The sequence below is a fragment of the Felis catus genome, chromosome A1 (genome assembly GCF_018350175.1).
Source record: "Felis catus isolate Fca126 chromosome A1, F.catus_Fca126_mat1.0, whole genome shotgun sequence".
Classification (NCBI taxonomy): Eukaryota; Metazoa; Chordata; class Mammalia; order Carnivora; family Felidae; genus Felis; species Felis catus.
This window is the reverse complement of record NC_058368.1, coordinates 92,056,509-92,077,249: the sequence shown is the minus strand read 5'-3', so window position 1 is coordinate 92,077,249 and position 20,741 is coordinate 92,056,509. Positions and strand designations below refer to the sequence as shown.

The following is a 20,741-nucleotide window of genomic DNA, read 5'->3' as shown; positions in this document are numbered from 1 at the left end:
CGTGTGTGAAAGAGACAGAGGCAGAGACACAAAAAACGTGTGCTCGGGTGCGCGCGCGGGACATTCAAAGTCCTTGGAGAAGGCAGGTTTTGCTCCCGCCCATCTGGACTGTGAGGCAAGTAAAGGCTCCCCCAGAGGAAGTGAGGAAGCCTGGGGCGTTAGGGAAGGTCTGTGAGGTCCTGCTGACTTGGAGGCCGCTTCAGCCCAGCCCGTGGCCCCAGGCAGAGTTCACCGAACTCTCCGCCCCCGCGGCCCCCAAGTTGGCCAGGACCACCCAGACTTAAGGTGCACAGACAAGGCTCTCCAGGATGCTCCGACCACGCTCCCGCGGGGGACTGTGGACTGCCCTCTTCCCTGTGTGTGTCATAAGGTTTTGGAGCTGCCTTTCCTCCTTCAGGAGTAGAGGATACTGGCTACCTCGGAGTATTTTTGAGCACTTACTGCGTCCCAAGAACGTGGTGTTGAGGATACAGCAGTGATGAGTCTAGAGTCCTTACTCCAAAGGACCTTTTATCCTAAAGGGTGTGTATGTGTTAGGGGCCGGAAGACAGAATAAACGAATAAACACACAAGACAATTTCAAGTCAAATGTTATAAAGAAAACACAACTGGATTGTGCAAACGCTATACAGAAAACAAGATTGCGCAAGAGCATTTGGGGGTGGGTGGAGGTGGGAAGGAGGCCTGGAGGGTTGGAGGGGAGGTTGCTCTGGAATGAGACTAGCCCCAAAAGGGAGCAGGAAATCACGGAAACAAGAGATAAGAGTCTTTTTTCTTGGGCTGTTTCTAGTCCAAACCCCTGAGGCCTGCGGAGGAAATGGGGAGTTTCTCTGCCCCTCCCCTGTGTAGGAAGGGGGTCTGGGGGGTATCGTGAATTCCGTACTGGCCTAGGTCTCCTCTCCCTTCCTAACCCTTACCCTTCCTCCTTAGGGCCATTTTGCAACCCCCATCTCTCCCCCACCCCACTCCCCACCCCTCAAGGGGGGCGTTCTCAGAGGGCAGCCAGACAGGGGCTGGGACCCCCGCCACCAGCAGAATCCTTCTGTTGAATACCCAGTGGGTATATCAAGTACAGGCTTAGGGGACCAGCGAGGCTGGGCAGAAAAAAAAAAAAAATTAAACATCGCTTGATGTTTCATAAAGAGCACCAAGGAACCACATCAGGAAAGTTTAACTCCTGCACCCCTAACATGCACTATGCTGTTCGGTACTGTCCTCCCTTTGAAGGAAGGCGAAAGGCAAGGAGCCGGGGAGGCACAGTTGTTCCGGGTTTGGGGCTTCCGAGAGCCAAGCTGGGCCGCTGGGACCCGGGTGGAGAAGTCGGGCCGACCAGGCACACGCAGCCCCGCCGGGGGGCAGGTGGTCGGCACGATTCCTTCCTGCCGACTGGGAGGGTCGCAGCTTTGCAGGCGGTTGCTGGCGCCGGGTGAAGCCCAGAGGCGACCGCCGGACGGATGGAGGCGCGGCTTCCGGCGGCAAGGCACCTCCTGCGGGCGACTCCACTCTTGGAGTGCGGGAGGGGAAAGCCCGGCGCTCCGGCCCAAAGCCGGGCTCCAGGGACGGCCACCCCTCCGCGAGGCCGCGAGTGGGCGGGTCCAGCCCAGCCCAGCAACCGCCGAGACTTCCGGTTCCGATGACAGAGGCGCCGGAAGCCAGGGCTCCAGTTGTGGGAAGAGGTGAGAACCGGCTGGCTTCCGGGCGGTGAGGTGCGGGCCCAGGACAAGGGGCGCCGGGCCGGCCAACGGGGGCGCGGGGGACGGGAGCTCCGCCGCGCTCCCAGGCTCTGGGCCTTCTCCGCAGCCCCTCAGGCGCCCGCCCCAGCCTGCCTGTGGGCTTGTTTTCTCCCCAGTCGTCGGCCCGGAGCAGCTGGAGTCCCACGGACTCACAGGACCCTGGAGGAGCCGCCTCTGCCAGGGGAGTCCCTCGAACTGAGAGGACGCGTTCTAGTGCGACCCGGCCGGGTCTGAGGTAACCCGAGGGGTCCAGACGGGGCTTTCAATCAGGGTCTTCTGAAGGATGAGTAGGAGTGTGCCAGTCATTTGCACGTTAATGCAGGCGAAATTCCTAGTAGGAGTTACAGCTTAGGAGTTGGAAATGGTGGGCTTTGTCCTCCAGTTTTGGCTGATGACGAAAGATTTGAAACTTCAACTAGGGATGTATAATGAAGAGAAGGAACGGGGTGATAAGATAGGGTGTCTGGAGTGGGGGTGGAGCAGAAGGGTCAACATTAGATACTGTGATGTAGGAGAGCACCTCTGAAGAGACGATGTTGACATTGGACCCTGACAAGGAGCCAGTCGTGGGAAGATTTGGGGGAAGAGTGTATCAGGCAGAGGGAACAGCCAGTCACAGGCCCTGAGACAGAAATAAACTCATTGTAGTCAAGGACAGAAAGGAGGCTGGTATGGTTGGAGTATGGGCAGTGAAGGGGAGAGTGGTAGCTGAGCAAGGAGGGGTGGTTGGAAGTCAGCTCACATAGAGCCTCGTGGGCCATCAAAAGGAGGTGGGAGGCACCTGGCTGGCTCAGAGGAGCATGTGACTCTTGATCTCAGGGTGGTGAATTCGAGCTCCGTGTTGGGTGTAGAGATTACTAAAAGAAATAAATAAACTAAAAAAAAAAAAAAAGGAGGGGGTTTTATTCTGACTACAGTAGGGATCTGTTGGGTTTTAAGCAGAGGACTGGTGGGCAGGGTGGAGACTGGATAGAAGTGAGGGGTGCAGAAGTGTAAGAGTTGGGTCAATGGAAGCTGTCCAGTCCTAGGCATTTTTTTTAATGTTTTTTTTTTTTTTTATTTTTGAGAGAGAGAGCAAGTGAGCGGGGGAGGTGCAGAAAGAGGGGGTTCAGAGGATCTGAAGCAGGCTCTGCGATGTCAGCACAGAGCGAGATGCGGGGCTCGAACCCACAAACTGTGAGATCATGACCTGAACCAAAGTCAGACGCTCAACCCCGGTGCCCCAAGGCTGTCCAGTTCTGTGTCGAATGGCAAAGGGGACCTTTCTATGTTTTGCATAAATTTCCCTTCTTCCCTTTTGCCTCAGAAGGGGGCCCTTCCGTTTCAGGATGCTGAAGACTGACTGGGGACAAAACCCATGCATGCCTTAGTGGGGATTTTAATACTTTATTCATGTGTCTTCCTGTCCACCCCCCTGCAGGTTCAAGCTCAGGTCCCCTAGCCCAACGGTTAGGAGATGGATGCGCCATTTAATCAGCAAGAATTCACTGAACAGCCACTGTGGACCAGGCCCTGGGCTGGGTGCTGAGGGGAGAAAGAGGACAAGATTGGCCTCCAGCCCTGAGCAGCTCACAGTCTAGTAGGAGACCTGTAAAGAGGCAGTTACTGTGCCACAGTGCTGAGGACTCAGAGGAGTGTGGAATGGGTGTCTTCCACAGAGGTTTGCGAACCAGAAGGAGACACCAGGGGGGATTTCGTCGAGGGCCTTGTGGGGAGCTGGTGATTAAACTGCTTCTTGCAGCCTCCATACAGAGGAGTGCACAGGGCACTCTGGACACCCGAGTAGCTTGTGCAAAGGAAGCGAATGTGTAACTACACGCGGCTTGTGCGTCAAGCCAGGCAGTGTTGAGTCAAGGGGTGACAGGGTCTGATGTGTTGTTTGAAGGGATCGTCCTAGCGGATCGTTTCTGTACATGTGAGACCTTGGGGAGGAGGGCTGGAAATGGACATGAAATTCCACTGGATTCATCATGAAGCTTGTCAAAGACAAACTCACACTCATCCATCCTAGTGCCCGGTGAACATGACCGACTGTGGTTGAGGCAGAGTGGCTCACTGTGGACACACTGAATTAGCCTCCTGGGCTTTTGGGTAGAATACTTGCATGCAGTTCTGTTTTCCTGGCTTATTTATTTTATTTTAGATTTTATTGAGTTCATCAGACTCCTCAGTTCATTATACATTTAACTGGTTCAGGCAGGGCCTCTATCTCTTTTGTATTTATTTATGTATTCCCTTTTATCCCCTTTCCTTCCTTCTCCCCCCACCCTCCGCCCACAGGAAACCACCCTGCTATGTTTAGTGTAAATCCTTTTATTTGCCTGTGTCCTTGGTTGTACGCATAGATTTAAAAAAAAAATTTTTTTTAATGTTTATTTGTTTTTGAGAGAGACAGAGACAGAATGTGAGTGGGTTAGGGACAGAGAGAGAGGGAGACACAATCTGAAGCAGGTTTCGGGCTCTGAGCTGTCAGCACAGAGCCTGACGTGGGGCTCGAACTCACAAGCTGTGAGATCGTGACCTTAGCCGAAGTCAGACGCTCAACGCTCAACCGACTCCGCCACCCAGGCGTCCCCATAGATTTTTAATTTACATAAATGGTATTCTGCCTAGAGTTCCTTGTTTCTTTTTTCCCCTTCAGGGCTGTGTCTTTGGGATTTTATTGATGATCCTGTGAGTATCTCTGAGGTGGCTTCTAAATGCGAACCAGCTTTCCATAGATGTATCTCCCATATTTTACTTCCTTGACTTATCAGCGCCTCCCCCCTCCAGTGCCTCTCCCTGTGGCTCCTAGATTGTCTTCCACTTCCTGCCACAACACACAGTGCTGGGGTGAAAATCCTTGTACCCAACTCCTCCCTCAGCTTTTTGATACAATTTCGAGATGTTGACTTGGGCTTCCCTTAGATAATCCTGGCCTCGGTTGGTGTCCCACAGGGTTAGACTTGTTTGACCTCGGTGAGGTCCTGACCTTTCTTGAGCTATATTTGTTTTTGGTAGATTGTGATCCTAGTTGGTTCCCCAACTCTTGGCAAACATTCTTTTGTGGTGCCATCTTTCCTAGTTGATCATCTCACAGGCTGTGTGGTTGGTTTTCTGTTGCTTGGTGTCATTAATCATTGCTGTGCACTCATTCCAGCCACAGATACTGGCTGCTTTCCTCTCCTGGTGAGATGGCGGCCTGTTTAAGCTAGTTTAAGTGTGATGTGAAGTGCTTCAGAGAAGGGCTCTGGAGCCAGACTGGCTGGCTTCACTTACCAGGTCCTCCCCTTTCTTAGCTTCATGACCTTGGGCAAGTTATTTAATCTTCTGTCATCTGTAAAATGGATCTAATAACTGGACCTACTTCATGGTGTTTTGATAAGAATTAAATCCGGGGTGGGGCGCCTGGGTGGCTCAGTCGGTTGGGCGTCCGACTTCGGCTCAGGTCATGATCTCACGGTCCGTGAGTTCGAGCCCCGCATCGGGCTCTGTGCTGACAGCTCAGAGCCTGGAGCCTGCTTCAGATTCTGTGTGTCTCTCTCTCTCTCTGACCCTCCCCCGTTCATACTCTGTCTCTCTCTGTCTCAAAAATAAATAAACATTAAAAAAAAAAATTAAAAAAAAAAAAAAAAAAAAAAAAAAAAAAAAGAAGAATTAAATCCGGGGCGCCTGGGTGGCTCAATCGCTTAAGTGTCTGACCCTTGATTTTGGCTCAGGTTATGATCTCATGGTTGGTTGTGAGATTGAGCCCTGTGTTGGGTTCTGGCTAACAGTGCAGAGGCTGCTTACGATTCTCTCTCTCTGCCCCTGCTCCCCCACAAAATAAATAAATAAACATAAAAAAAAAAAAAAAAACTAAATTAGTTAATGCACGCAAAGTCGTTAGAACAGTGCCTGGCACATGTTAAGCCCCTATGAAACATTATTAGTAGGAGTAATAATAATTATTACTATTCAGACAGGAGTCCCTGGTATATTTTGCCCATATGGCTCATATTCAGTTGTAGGGTATTTGCCCAGGGGGCATGAGGAGGGAGGCATGACCTCTGTACATCACAATTATGATTACAAATTCTAGTGTGATGACATCAGCCATAAGGATAAAGGGCAAAACCACGTCTCTAGGCCCTGGTTGCCATTTTCCCATCACTCATCCCTTGTCTGCGAAGGAGGGGGCTACAGGCTGGGCCAAGATGATGAGGCCAGGGCTGGCACTGCCGGTGTGAATGGGGAGTCTCGTGAAACCGGGAGCATCCCGACGGTCCCCTCAGCCATGGGATTCTTGTGTGTTACTCTGGACCCTTCTTTGAGAGAATGGACAGCTGGCTAGATTTGAACATTCAAGAGAGCCCTTTCCTTTCAAATCCATTGGATGGAACGATAGGGAGGGAACTCTGTCACTGACATTTTGAGGACTATCCATGTGGTCAGCATCAAAAGCTGCTCTGGAATAGAGGGGAGTCGTGGGCCCAGGGTGGAAGGGACTGAGGAAGGCACCTTGGTGGTGGTATAAGAAAAGTCAGCTTTCTTTTAATGGTATAATGAGAAGGGAGGGAAGAAGATGAGAGATGTTCTAGTCCAATGGGGGAGGCAGGCCCTCAAATACCCAGTTTACTCAAATATCTCACATTATCTGGTGATCCAAACTGAAATTGAAGGGGGCCATGTGGGAGTTGAGGGAGCCGAGCAGCAGTAAGCTAGGGATGGCTGCTGGAGGAGGTGATCTTTGAGCTGCCTCAGAAAGGATGAGCCAGCTTCTCAAAAGCAGTGACGACTGAGGGCTAAGAGCATACCCGGGAGCAGAAGCAGCACGGAGCCTGGAGGGAGCAAGGGTTCAGGCTGGCTGGACACAGGCTGCCTGTCTGTGGGTGAGCAGCAAGGGCTGCTGAATATGCTTTGCTGAGGCAAAGACCATCAGGCCCACGTGGTGGACAGTTGTTCTTTAGGCTGCATTTTCAGTTATCAGCCATTCGAGGACTGCCTTTGTGGCTTCTATCACTGTGGTATGTGGAAAACCAAGTCCACTAGCCAAAGAGAAGGCACTTATGATGAATATATAAAAATACATGAAATATGAAAATAGGCAGCATCTGTATGTATTTCTACTAGATAGTATTGTCTGCTGAAGGCTCTGGGAGTCCTGCTCTTTCTTCTGATTAAAAAGAGATGAACAAAGGGGCACCTGGGTGGCTCAGTCAGTTGAGTGGCTGACTTTGGCTTCAGGCCATGATCTTGCAGTCCGTGGGTTTGAGCCCCACGTCGGGGTCTATGCTGACAGCTCAGAGCCTGGAGCCTGTTGTGGATTCTGTGTGTGTGTGTGTGTGTCTCTCTCTCTCTCTCTCTCTCTCTCTCAAAAGTAAATAAACATTAAAAAAAAAATTTAAAAGAAAAAAGAGATGAACAAGGATTATAGAATGAAAAGAGTTGAAAACAGTAATTTTGTCACCATGATTCAGAAAACCTGTCCTTATGCTTGCCTGGACCCCCCCACAGGGCCCCCTGGCTGGAGTGATGGGCGCTGTGGACTCCTATTTGAAGCTGGGAATTTCTGAGCATTGATAAATGACATGGGTGTGGCCAGGGGGATCTGGGAGCCCTCCCTACCACGCACCGCCCCCCAGCCCAGGTGGGGCCTGATGCAGCGGACCCCTTCCACCCACAGGCAGAGGCCACCATGGAGCAGTGTGCGAGTGTGGAGAGAGAGGTGGACAAGGTCCTGCAGAAGTTTCTGACCTACGGGCAGCACTGTGAGCAGAGCCTGGAGGAGCTGCTACACTACGTGGGCCAGCTGCGGGCTGAGCTGGCCAATGCAGGTGGGTGTCCCCCGTGAGAGCCCCATGTCTGCCTCCGGGGGGAGCCTAGGAGACCCCAGGGGTGCTTGGTGACAGGCTTCTAGAAGGATGATGGTTTGTGGACGTCAGTACATGGATCCCTAGGCCTCCTTAAAGGATAATGGAAGTCATTCTGAGCTATTTCAAAAGTCCCAACAGAAGTTACTAATTTAGGGGTGCCTGGGTGGCTCAGTCAGTTAAGTGTCCAAATCTTGATTTCGGCTCAGGTCATGATGTCAGGGTCATGCAATCAGGCCGTGTGTGGGGCTCCGTGCTGGGCGCAGAGCCTGCTTGATTCTCTCTGTCACTCTCTACCTCCCCCACTTGCTTTCTTCTTTCAAAAAAAAGACATTTTGGGGTAGTTTCAAATTTACAGAAAAGTTCCAGGAATAGTATAAAGAACTCATATATACTCTTCATCCAAATTCACAAACTGTGGATACGATTGCCAGATTTGCTTTATCACTTCTCTTGCATACTCTTACTTTTTTCACCATTTGAAAGTAAGTTGCAGATCTCAAACCACTTGGCCCCTAAACTTTCGGTGTGTATTTCCTAAGGTCAAGGGTATTCTTTTACATAAGTACAGTGTAATTATTAAAATCAATAAGTTAAATATTAATACAATATGATGGCCTAATCAATTCATCTCATACTTTGATTTTATCATTGTCCGATGGTTTTCATAAAACCTTTTAAGTTTATTCCCCATTCCAGGATCATGCACTACATTGTTTCCCATGTCTAATCTTTGTTTTTTCTTTTTTAATTTTATGTTTTAATTTTATAAATTTATAAATTTATAAATTTATTAAAATTTATTAATTAAATTTTAATTTAATGTTATTTATTTTTGAGAGAGAGAGAGAGAGACAAAGCACAAGTGGGGGAGGGGCAGAGAGAGAGGGAGATACAGAATCCGAAGCAGGCTCCAGGCCCTGAGCTGTCAGCACAGAGCCCAACAGGGGGCTTGAACCCACAAACCATGCAATCCATGACCTGAGCCGAAGTTGGACACTTATCCGACTGAGCCACCCAGGCACCCCATAATCTTTGGTTTTTTAAACCTGGGACATTTCTTTTACTTGGTCTTTGTCTTTCAGGACATTTGACATTTTTGAAGAATTCAGGCTAGGGGCACCTTGGTGGCTCAGTCGGTTAAGTTGTCTGTCCGACTTCAGCTCAGGTCATGATCTCGTGGTTCATGGGTTCAAGCCCCCCAACGGGCTCTGTACTGATAGCTCAGAGACTGGTGCCTGCTTCAGATTCTGTGTCTCCCTCTCTCTCTGCCCCTGCCCTGCTCTTGCTCTGTTTCTCTCTGTCTCTCAAAAATAATAAATGTTATAAAAAATTTTTTGAAACACTTAAGGCTAATGGTCTTGCAGAATATCTCTTGGTTTGGACCTGTCTGCTGTTTCCTCCTCGGTCAGATTTTACATCTTGGGTAGCAGTACTTTAGAAGCAGTATGGTTCTCAGTGCATCATATCAGGAGGTACAAGGTGTCAGCTTGTTCCATGATTGGTGATGTGAACTTTGATTACTTGGTTAAGAAGGGTCCACCAGGTTCCCTCCCTCCCCTTACCCCTCTCTCCCTGTAAGGGTAATATTTCTCACCAGTTAATTAGTAAGAAATTTGAGGAGAGATGCTTTGAGACTGTGTAAATGTCCTGAGCGTTATCAAATGTCAGCCCACTAACTTTAGTGTCCATTGAGGTTTCTTGGTTTTAATTAGTTATTACAAAGCTGGTTGCAACATGGGTGACTTTTTCTGCTCTGTCGTTCCTTACATACATTTGAGTCTTGAACAACACAGATTTGAACTGTGAGGGTCCACTTACATGCAGATTTGTTTTTCCATAAATACAGTACAGTACTATAAATATATTTCTTATTCTGTATGATTTTCTCAATGACATTTTCTTTTTCCTAGCTTTATTGTAAAAATACAGTACATAATACCTGACATACAAAATATGTGTCAATTGACTGTTTATATTATTGGTAAGGCTTCCAGTTAACAGTAAGCTATTTGTAGTTAAGTTTTTGAGGAATCAAAAGTTAGGGCTGCCTGGCTGGTTCAGGGGATAGAGCATGCGACTGTTGATCTTGGAGTCATGACTTTGAGCCCCACATTGGGCACAGAGATTAATTAAAACATTTTTTTAAAAAATGGGCTAAATGGGCAAGGGGCATTAAGGAGGACACTTGTTGGAATGAGCACTGGGTGTTATATGTAAGTGGTGAATCACTAAATTCTATTCCTGGGGGGAAAAAAAGAGATGGGGCACCTGGGTGGCTCAGTTGGTTGAGTGTCCAACTTCTGCTTGGGTCATGCTCTTGTGATTTGTAAGTTTGAGCCCCACATTGGGCTTGCTGCTATCAGTCCAGAGCCCACTTTAGATCCTCTGTCCCCCTCTGTCTGCCCACCCCCCACCTCAAAAATAAACATTAAGAAAAAGAAAAACTAAAAAAAAAAAAAGCTAAAGCTGTAAACCTTCAAATAAACTTTTAAAAAGGGGGGTGGGTGCCTGGGTGGCTCAGTCAGTTAAGCATCTGATTCTTGATCTTGGCTCAGGTCATGATCTCACAGTTTGTGAGTTTGAGCCCCACATTTGGCTCTGCGCTTATGGTGAGGAGCCTGCTTGGGATTCTCTCTCTCTCTCTCTCTCTCTCTCTCTCTCTCTCTCCCCCCCCCCCCCCCCCCGTCTCCTCCTCCTCCTCCCCCTCCCCTGTCTCCCACTTGTGCACTCTGTCTCTCTAAAATACAAAATTAAATGGGGCTCCTGGGTGGTTCAGTCAGTTGAGCGTCCAACTTCGGCTCAGGGCATGATCTTGCAGTCCATGAGTTCAAGCCCTTCATCAGGCTCTGTGTTGACAGCTTGGAGCCTGGGGCCTGATTCAGATTCTGTGTCTCCCTCTCTCTCTGCCCCTCCCCTGCTTGTGCTCTTTCTCTGTCTCAAAAATAAACATTAAAAAAATTTTTTTTAATAAAAAATTAAAAACAAAAATTATACACAGATTTTTGACTGCATGGGGTCAGCGCCTTTAAGTCCTGTGTTGCTGAAGGGTCCACTGTATTCATTGGCATTCAGCTTTCCTTTTTCCCTTATTTATTTATTTATTTATTTATTTATTTATTTATTTATTTATTTATTAGCTCACACCTCATAGATTCTTATTTTATTCGATGGGCTATAATCCATTACTGTTACTATTTATTTTGATGCTTAAATTGTCTTAGATTTGACCAGAGGTCACCCAATTCCTATGTCCTTTTTTTTTTAATTGAGCTGTAATTTAAGTTTCATTCTTTTTTTGTTTTTAAACATTTTTTGTTTATTTTTTGAGAGAGAGACAGAGTGTGAACAGGGAGGAGCAGAGAGAGAAGGAGACACAGAATTCGAAGCAGGCTCCAGGCTCTGAGGTGTCAGCACAGAGCCTGACATGGGGCTCGAACTCACAAAACATGACATCATGACCTGAGCCAAAGTCAGACGCTTAACTGAGCCACTCAGGTGCCCCTTAAGTTTCATTCTTTTAAAGTGTGCAGTTCAGTGGTTGTTAGTGTATTTACACGGCTGTACCATCACTACCACTATCTAATTTCAGAATTTTCATCACCCCAAAAACGAATCCTACCCACCAACAATCACTCCATTTCTCCCCTTCTTTCACGTCCTGCAGCCACTTACCTACTTTGTCTCCATGGATTACCTATCCCAGATACTTCGTACAAATGCATTCCTACAGTATGTGGCCTTTATGTCTGGCTTCTTTTACTTAGCATAATGTTTTCAAGGCTCAGACACGTTACAGTATTATCAGTACTTGCATCTTTTTTTCTATGCTGGATCATGTGGTAACTCTCTGTTAACTTTTTGAGGAACTGGCAGACTGTTTTCCAAAGGTAGATGCAACATTTTGCCTTCCCACCAGCAATGTATGTGGGTTCAAATTTCCTCCTATCTTCATCAATACTTGTTTTTACCTGTTGTTTTGATTATGGCCATCCTAGTGAGTATGAAGTGATATCTTACTGTGGTTTTGCTTTGCATTTCCCTACTGACTCATGATGCTGAGCATCTTTTCATGTGCTTCTTGAACATATATCTTCATTAGAGAAATGTCTACTTAATTGTTTCCCATTTTTAAATGGGCTCTCTTTATTGTTGAGTTGTACAAGTTCTTTATATATTCTTAAAAAATTTTTTATGTTTTTATTTTATTTTTGAGAGAGACAGAGTGTGAGTGGGGGGAGGGGCAGAGAGAGAAGCAGACACAGAATCCGAAGCAGGCTTCAGGCTCTGAGCTGTCAGTAGAGAGCCCGAAGTGGGGCTCGAACTCACAAATGGTGAGCCGAAGTCGGACACCCAACTGACTGAGCCATCCAGGCGCCCCTATATGTTAATAGTAGACTCTTAGTGGATATATGTGTGTGTGTGTGTGTGTGTGTGTGTGTGTGTGTGTATATATTTAAGTTTATTCATTTATTTTGAAAAAGAGAGAGTGGGGGAGAGGGGGAGAGAGAATCCCAAGCAGGCCCCACACACTGTCATTGCAGAGCCCAACGCAGGGCTCAATCTCATGAACCATGAAATCATGACCTGAGCCTAAATCGAGAGTCTAAAGCTTAACTGACTGAGGGGCACTTGGGTGGCTCAGTTGGTTGAGCGCCCAGCTTTGGCTCAGGTCATGATCTTGTGATTAACGAGTTCGAGCCCCACGTTGGGCTCTGTACTGACAGCTCAGAGCCTGGAGCCTGCTTTGGATTCTGTGTCTCCCTCTCTGCACACCACCTTCCGCCCCACCCCCCCAATTGCACTCTGTCTCTGTCTCTCTCAAAAATAAACATAAAAAAAATTTAAAGCTTAACTGACTGAGCCACCCAGGCACTTGTCATGTCTTTTCACTTTTTTGATAGTATCCTTTGAAGCATAATTTTTTTGTGTGTGTTTATTTACTTTTGAGAGAGACAGAGGCAGAGGGGGAGGGGCAGAGAGAGAGGGAGGCAAAATACAAAGCAGGCTCCAGGCTCTGAGCTGTCAGCACAGAGCCCAATGCAGGGCTCGAACCCATGAACTGTGAGGTCATGACCTGAGCCAAAGTCAGACACTTAACTGACTGAGCCACCCAGGTGCCTTGAAGCATAAAATTAAAAAAAAATTTTTTTTAATGTTTTTATTTATTTTTGACAGAGAGAAAGAGAGAGAGACAGAGCATGAGTAGGGGAGGGGCAGAGAGAGAGGGAGACAGAATCTGAAGCAGGCTCCAGGCTCTGAGCTGTCAGCACAGAGCCTGACACGGGGCTAGAACTCCTGAACCATGAGATCATGACCTGAGCTGAAGTCTGATGCTTTACCGACTAAGCCACCCAGGCACCTCCGAAGCATAAAATTTTTAATATTGACAAAGTCTAGTTTATTTTTTCTTGGGCTACACAATAAGATAGTTCCTGGAATCAGTAATTTCTTTCTACAAGGAGACTGGTTCTTTTGGTGGAAAATGATAGTTGGAAAGCAAGATCTGGGTTGTTACTGAGGGGTTGTATCTTTTTTTAGCAGACAGATCTTTGTATGTTGCAGGCCATGGGTTTGTGCGGATACCTCTGATTTCAATCCAATATCCAGGGTTCTTCCTAGGCTTCCCCCATCCATAGCCAAATCTCTTTTCTGCATCCATGAGAAGCCTGACTCCGAACAACATTAATAAATTTCTCATCTGCTTGATTTCTGTGGTACGTAGAAAGTATTTTCAGAATTGCTACACTAGTAGCACTGAGAAAAACAAATGTATAGAGTTTGTTTTCTTTTTATCTTTTTTTTTTTTTTTTTTTAAAGAAAGCATGCACATGGAAAAAGACTAAGGTCAGAAAAGCTTACAGTGAAAACTGAGTCTCACTTTCACCCTTGATTCCCAGTGTCTGTGTGCTTCTCTCCCAAGTCAAGCCCTGTCCCTGGTTTCTCAGGTGCCCTTCTAGACAGCATCTGGGTGCCCATATAGGTGGCATGTGTGTCTGTTCCCCCCCCCCCTTTTTTTTTTTCCAAACTCAAAAAGGGTAGAATAAAGTACATGCTTTCCTGTGCCTTGCTTTCCTAGTTTGTCTTGGGGAATGTTCTGTATTAGTACATAGAATTCTGCCTCATCCTTGTACCTTTTGGCTTCCCATTCCATCATATGGTTGTGCCGTGCTATAACAAATGCCCTTGACTTTGATGGCATGTTAACTGTGTGCAGTAGAATGGTTTCCTTCTGTGGGTCTGAAACTCTTGTACACTGTGCTGTTGGTTAACAGATGGTGATGGCTGCCGTAGCGTCTTTACACGGAGACTGTGTTTTTTCAGATGGGGATTTTTGTCAGGGCTCATAGTTGTCCGTGGGTCCTTGGGCAGGGAAGATTTGGGGATTTCAGGTTAAAAGGCTTTGGTTTCGGGGCACCTTGCTGGCTCAGTTGGTAGAGCATGTGACTCTCGATCTTGGGATCGTGAGTTCAAGCCCCACGTTGGGCCTAGAGCTTACTTTAAAAAAACACAAAAAGGGTTTGGTTTCCTGAAAGCTGTTGCTTTGTCCTAACAGGAATGTGGCCAGGGAATGTGCAGAGTGTGGCCCTCTGTGACCTGAATGGAGCAGAATATGAGAGATGAGTGGCAAGCTGGGGTTGGGGCAGGTGGCACTGATGTCAGAGTGGAATGCAGTCCTGCCCCATCTCCCCAGCATAGGAGGGTGGCCCATCCACTGCCTCCTGTCTGTATTTGTCAGGATACATTCAGTTACAGGTGACAACCCTGGGGGTGCTGGGGTGGCTCAGTGGGTGGAGGGTCCGACTCTTGACTTTGGCTCAGGTCATGATCTCACGGTTTGTGAGTTTGAGCTACTCATTGGGCAGTGCGGAGCTTGCTTGGGATTTTATCTCCTCTCTCTCTGTCCCTCCCCTGCTCACACACACACTTTCTCTCTCAAAAACAAACAGAAACCAAAAACAAGTGACAGAAACTCAGCTCAGACCAGCTTAAACCAACAGGCGGGGGTCGGGAAGACTGGATTTATGGACTCGGGTCACTGAAATGTCCAGGCTCAGCTGCGTCCAGGTGCTCACGTGATCCCCTCAGTGTATGCTGGCTTCATACTCGGAGCACTGCTCCCCTGAGGTGGTCACAGTGCTCCAGAAGCTCCAGTTCCCATCGTGATTGTTCAGCATCTTAGCAGAATGCATCTCTCTTCCAGGGCGTCTGGTCTTGGAGTTGAGACACTCCCCGACCTTCTTGGGTCATGTTTCTTTCCCTGACCCAAGGTGCTGCTGCCTAAAGAAGGCCCATCAATGCTGGGCTGGAGGAGGGGCCTGAAAACCATTGCAGGCCTGGGGGCGTGAGCCAGAAATATCCTTGAGCTTCCCTGGCAGTATCCTCTGGGTTGATAAAAAGCACGAACACAGGGATAGTGCCTTGTTGTTCAAAGCCTTCTCACATGTGGTATCTTACACAAGACCATAAAGAGCCCTCAGGTGTGGTGGTGGTTTTACATCTGTCATTGCTGTCACCTGGCAAGCTCCTGCCTCAGCTACAGGACGGGATATCCATAGTGCCCACTGCAGAGCATGGTGGTGAGGATTAAATGAGCTAAAATTAAGGGCTTACCCACAGGAAGTCCCAAATCATCTACATTTCACAGCAGCATACAGGGCCAGCATTGCCACACCATTTTACAGGTGAGGAAATGAACCGAGAGATGAACCCACTTGGCCCACTTGACCAGCTCCAAGGCATGCGGTTACAAAGTGGCAGGATGTGGGACAGAAGCTGAGATCTTTACTCGGGAGTTCAGGGCTTCCTCCCGGGCCTCCAGGCTGGTGTTTAGAGGAAGCAGGGACAAGGTGTGCTCCTCTATGTCCTGCCTCACTGCCGGTATTTCCCTGCAGCCCTCCAGGGGACCCCTCTCTCTGCCACCCTCTCCCTGGTGATGTCCCAGTGCTGCCGGAAGATCAAAGACACCGTGCAGAAACTGGCTTCGGACCACAAGGACATTCACAGCAGCGTCTCTCGAGTGGGCAAAGCCATCGACAGGGTGAGCCTGCGGGCATCCCTGGGCTGGGGGTGGGGATGCCCTGGAGCTAGTGTGTCGGGCTCGGTGGGAGGTGGGAAAGTGAGCGTGAGCAGCATGGATGCTGAGTCACGGAGCCCTGTCTCTTGTCCTCGTCAGAACTTTGACTCTGAGATCTGTGGTGTCGTCTCCGACGCAGTGTGGGACTCACGGGAGAAGCAGCAGCAGATCCTACAGATGGCCATCGTGGAGCACCTGTACCAGCAGGGCATGCTCAGTGTTGCTGAGGAGCTGTGCCAGGTAACGGCCTGGCCCGGACGGTGCTGGCACCTGCCCGTTCTGCTCCCGCTTGATAGTTGTCTTTATGTCAGGTTCCTGTTACTCTTTACAGAAGTTCGTTTTAGAAAGGAAATCATTTCCCCTGCCTAAATAGAAGGTAGCTCTAAACATATATATGATGGAAAGTGAAGTCATGAAGTCAGAACTTCTAGCTAGAGCTGGTTGCCTGCCAGGGTTCTGAGTTGAGGCCCAATAGCCCTTTCTTAAATAGGCAGGTTAGTGAAACGACAAAGTAGCACTTGTTAGGTTAAAAACACACAGTAAAAGTAAAGGATGCTTTCCCTAATGTAATCAAGAGGACTGAAGAGGAACAATGCTCTCACCATGCTATTCCATGCAGGTCTCAGACCCTGGGGCTGGGGCGGGTGTGTAGTCTGCGCCCTGGGAGGCCAGCATGTAACGCTCAGCCTTATAGAACTGAAATGTTCTGAACTGAATGTCCAGCGATGGGACTGCGCTCTCCCCCCACAGGAATCCACCCTGAATGTGGACTTGGACTTTAAGCAACCTTTCCTGGAGCTGAATCGAATCCTGGAAGCTCTGCATGAACAAGATCTAGGGCCGGCGTTGGAGTAAGTTAGTCCTCAGATGGGCCAGAGGGGCACAGGGCATGTCTGTGGTCTCCGTGTCACCCAGTGTACTTGACATGACTCCAGCCCTGTGTCATGGGCCTCACTTAGGCTTTTGAAGCCCACCTCAGTCCCAGCTCTCCCAGGACCCCTCTCGTACCCCACCGGCTCCCTTTTTTCCCAGGTGGGCCATCTCCCACAGGCAGCGCCTGCTCGAGCTCAACAGTTCCCTGGAGTTCAAGCTGCACCGACTGCACTTCATCCGGCTCCTGGCAAGCGGCCCCGAGAAGCAGCTAGAGGCCCTCAGCTATGCCCGGCACTTTCAGCCATTTGCACGGCTGCACCAGCGAGGTACGCGCTCAGGGTGCCAGGGTGGGTGCTGCTGGACCCCGGCAGGTGTCAGCATGGGTCAGGCTGTTGGGCTGCTGGTCCCTGCCCCACCTGAGGGGCTGCATGTAACCAGGATGCCGTTCCCCAGCGTGAGAACTCTGACTGCTCCCTCACTGTCTCCGAGGTGAACTCCGAACTCAAGGCTCTTCCTCTGCATCTGCCTCTGCCATCATCTCAGACCACTCTGGTCCCTGACACCTGCTCTGTGCCACACCCACACTCAGCAGGGCGGGCCTGTGTGTGCCCGGGACACCCACGCCCTCATGCTGCCTGGCCTCAATACAGGCCTCCCACCTAGGAGAATCCCACTTCTTCCCGGCACGTCCTCCACAGCTTTCTTCACGAACCTTCTGTCACACCAGCATTTCCACACCTTAGTCATTTGAGCCTCACTTTCCAGATGTTCCCTGCTAGTAACCACCCCTACCATTGGTCCCTTTTTTCTTTAGCTCTGTTTCTATCTACTTATCACCTCACATTTTATTTGTGAAATTATGAAAACCAGGCACTGTTAATAAATCTAGATACCACCTGGAAGTTTTTTTAACAGGGAGAGTAGCTAGTGTTGAGGTAAGAGAAACGTGAGGGAGACTCCCTCTTCATCGTGCACTTGAAAGGATGGGCAGCGAAGTCACACTCTCCTGATTGCCTTGCGAGGATGCTTCTTTGCCCCACACATGAAGAGGCTCCGCCTCCACACGGGACTTTAGGGAAAACTGGTTTTGCCCGAGGGCATCTCATCGCCCCCTCAGCCTGTTCAGGGCCCTGGGCACTGCGGGGCTCAGTCTGCTCTCCAGCCCGTGCACCCAGATCTGTGCCCTGCTCCCCAGCCAGTGCACCAACCTGTGCCCTGCTCACCTTGTAGAAATCCAGGTGATGATGGGCAGTCTGGTGTACCTGCGGCTGGGCTTGGAGAAGTCACCCTACTGCCACCTTCTGGACAACAGCCACTGGGCAGAGATCTGCGAGACCTTTACCCGGGATGCCTGTTCCCTGCTGGGGCTCTCGGTGGAGTCGCCCCTCAGCGTCAGGTACAGGCAGCCCTGTGGGGGCAGCGCCAGCGGGAGGGTTTCCAGGGAAACAGTTTGCCGAGGCCAGTCATGTTCCAGGGATGGTGCTTGGTTCTCTCAAACCTAAACTGGCTCTTTCAGTCATTCCTCCAGGTAGGAGTTACCTGTTCTTACAGGTGGAGAAGCTGAGATCAGGAAGAGTTGTGGCCTGATGTCACTGCAAGGTCAGGGGCAGGGTCAACGTTCCCCTTCTGTAAGGTCTTTGGAATGAGGTCTCTGTCTTGCCTGCACCTCACCCCTGAATTATCACAAGACCCCCTGCAGCCTGTCCTCTCAACCTCATATCTCAAACCACGTCCCTTCAGGGAGATTTGAAAGTGGCTGAGTAACATGTATTGAGACTTTTCCCTTGGAAGACTCCTTTACAGTAATGTTCTCATGACTCCCCAAGGTCGTGAGTTGCAGGTGGATATCCTCATTTTACAGATGAGAAAACACACAGGCTCGACGCACAAATGAACTTGCCCAGGGCGTCACAGACCCCAGAACCTCAGACTGTACCACAACGGATAGCGTCACGGTGCCATTTTATTTAGACTGGTTGTGGAGTCTCCTACCCCTCCCCTCCCCTCCCCAGGGTGAAGGATTCACGTTATAGAACAGTGTTTCCCAGCAGGGACACCAGTGGCACTTCAGGATGGTTCTGTAGTGCACGATTTCCCTGAGCATCATAGGTATTTAGCACCCGAGGCGCCAGCCAGTCGACTCCCCGCCCCTGCCTGAGTCACTGTGAGATCTGAGTCTAACCCCGTTTCCAAGTGATGACAACCATGTAGACAACCAGTCAGAGGTGCATTATGACAACAGAGCAGGGAAGACAGGCAGGCTGGGGCCCCTGCAAACCGATCACTGTCCCTAACACAGCAATGACATTCCAGTAGTTGGACGAGCAGGGATCTGCCCCCTAGATCTTCCTTTTGTCTCTCCCATAGGTTCGCAAACTCAGGGGTGCGTTAGAATGATCCTAGAGTTGGACACACATTAACCACACGTGGCACTTTATGAGCGACCGGCGCGATTTTCAAGGACCAATCTGACCATGTGCCACTTTAGAACCCTGTCCCAGGACACAAGCCAACAACAGTGTGCTGGTGCCTTTGTCCTCTGGGTCCGTGGTCTGGGCCACTGCAGCCCCTGCTCTTTGTTCCGCAGCTTTGCCTCTGGCTGTGTGGCGCTGCCGGTGCTGATGAACATCAAGGCCGTGATTGAGCAGCGGCAGTGCACGGGGGTCTGGAGTCACAAGGATGAGTTACCGGTGAGGCCTGGCGGGGGGGAGGTGTGGGCTGGTGGCAGCACCAGGAAGGGCAGCCGTGGCCAGAAGTGGGGCTCACCCCTCCGTGGTGCCCCCACCCCCAGATCGAGATCGAACTGGGCATGAAGTGCTGGTACCACTCGGTGTTTGCCTGCCCCATCCTACGGCAGCAGACGTCAGATTCCAACCCTCCCATCAAGCTCATCTGCGGCCACGTGATCTCTCGAGATGCGCTCAACAAGCTCATTAACGGTGGAAAGTAAGTTCCCCGGGTTCTACTCCACCTCCGTTTCGCTCTCCTGCTGGCCAGCCCCCGAGACACTCTTTGTTCTCCTCCCTTTGCAGGCTCAAGTGTCCCTACTGTCCCATGGAGCAGAACCCGGCTGACGGGAAACGCATCATATTCTGATACCCGCCTGGGAGGAACTTTGTCAAAAGGGGCTTTTCACCCTTGAGCCTTGGTCTTGTCTACGCAAGGGTAGCTGCTGTCTGTGGATTGTGGTTCACTTCAGCGCAAATGGCCGAGTGCCACTCCAGGCAGAGGCCAAGAAGGGAGATGAACCAGTTTGTGCCAGGCAGCTGGCTCCTTGGCCATGAGGGTAGGCAGACACTGGCCTCTGCACTCCTGCCGTTTCCCTATCTGTATCTGCCACTGACTTAGTCACAACCAACAGAGAGGCAGAGGACTTGGCAGGCAACACGGACATCTTCCCAGTCCTGGCATCCTGCCCCCAGCCGGGTCGCTGATGGCTACACCCATGCTGTATCTGCTGCTCCAGTGGTACAGCCTCACAACTGTATGTATCCACTTCCCACTGTAAATAGTCAGGTTTGAACTGAATGCCGTGGTTTTATAACTGAGCAAATATATTCACAGGCCTTCTCCTTACTTCACCGACAAGGAATCACTGCACGCCCACTGTACCCAGAGAGAACCCACTTTACATCCCTGACTGGGTGAAAGGGCCCGGTGATGTCAGACCCCAGGCAAGATGCTTTTACACAAACATGTATAAAGTCTTTTCCTCTCCTTACTAGGAAGCAGTGTGAGGGGAGTTAGGAAGACAAACTGAGTTGACTTACGGGGCTCACAGCTTGTAAAGGAGAGAGCTCAGAATTTAAACCAGATCCGACCCTCAGTCTCAAGCTCTTTTCAGTTTACCCCAGGGCACATGGAGCTTGGTCACTGTACCCACGGAGCCCTGTGCTGGGCCTTAGAGAGCAGGAAGGCACCCTAAGTCTGAAATGTCTGAAGGGACTGGGTTACCGGGGTCATTGTGCCAAGTAGGAACGGTGGCCCAGGGTTTTGTTTCTAGCTTCATACCCCTCTTTCACATTTGCTGTGCACGTGGGTAAATAGTTTCCATACATTTCCCAGTGGCATTTCAGGCTCGTAGGGGCAGGGAAAGGAAGAAAGGAATGGGGGTGTGCCCAGCGCAGGGGCTGCAGGCTCTGGGCATGGGGTTGGCTGCAGTGGCCTCATCCTGAGGCCACCTACCATGGCCATGGGAGGGCCCAGACTCAGCCTGGGTCTGGCAGC

General features: G+C 49.8%; 1 protein-coding gene across 4 annotated transcripts; it reads left to right on the top strand.

Annotated features, from left to right (window-relative positions):
* Positions 1-1,828: 1,828 nt before the first annotated feature.
* Positions 1,829-20,090, top strand: RMND5B (required for meiotic nuclear division 5 homolog B). Of its 4 annotated transcripts, XM_006927529.4 has the most exons (11): positions 1,850-1,968; positions 3,154-3,393; positions 7,378-7,528; positions 15,460-15,605; positions 15,741-15,881; positions 16,392-16,492; positions 16,674-16,840; positions 17,745-17,910; positions 19,102-19,204; positions 19,306-19,460; positions 19,547-20,090. In XM_006927529.4, exons 3-11 carry the CDS (start codon positions 7,390-7,392, stop codon positions 19,608-19,610), a joined length of 1,182 nt encoding a protein of 393 aa, XP_006927591.1. In that variant the 5' UTR covers positions 1,850-1,968; positions 3,154-3,393; positions 7,378-7,389; the 3' UTR covers positions 19,611-20,090. The 4 variants fall into 4 exon arrangements, with proteins under 4 accessions (XP_006927592.1, XP_003980707.1, XP_006927591.1 ...); XM_003980658.5 differs by lacking the exon at positions 3,154-3,393 and having other exon boundaries at positions 1,830-1,968; XM_019830884.2 differs by lacking the exons at positions 1,850-1,968; positions 3,154-3,393 and adding an exon at positions 14,121-14,320 and having other exon boundaries at positions 7,390-7,528.
* The last annotated feature ends 651 nt before the right edge of the window (positions 20,091-20,741 follow it).

Bases quoted from the DNA above. Each gene is read 5' to 3' on its own strand.
- RMND5B (XM_003980658.5), top strand. From the start codon at position 7,390: ATGGAGCAGTGTGCGAGTGTGGAGAGAGAGGTGGACAAGGTCCTGCAG. The intron at 7,529-15,459 runs GTGGGTGTCCCC...ATTTCCCTGCAG, and splicing joins GGCTGAGCTGGCCAATGCAG to CCCTCCAGGGGACCCCTCTC. The intron at 17,911-19,101 runs GTACAGGCAGCC...TTTGTTCCGCAG, and splicing joins GAGTCGCCCCTCAGCGTCAG to CTTTGCCTCTGGCTGTGTGG.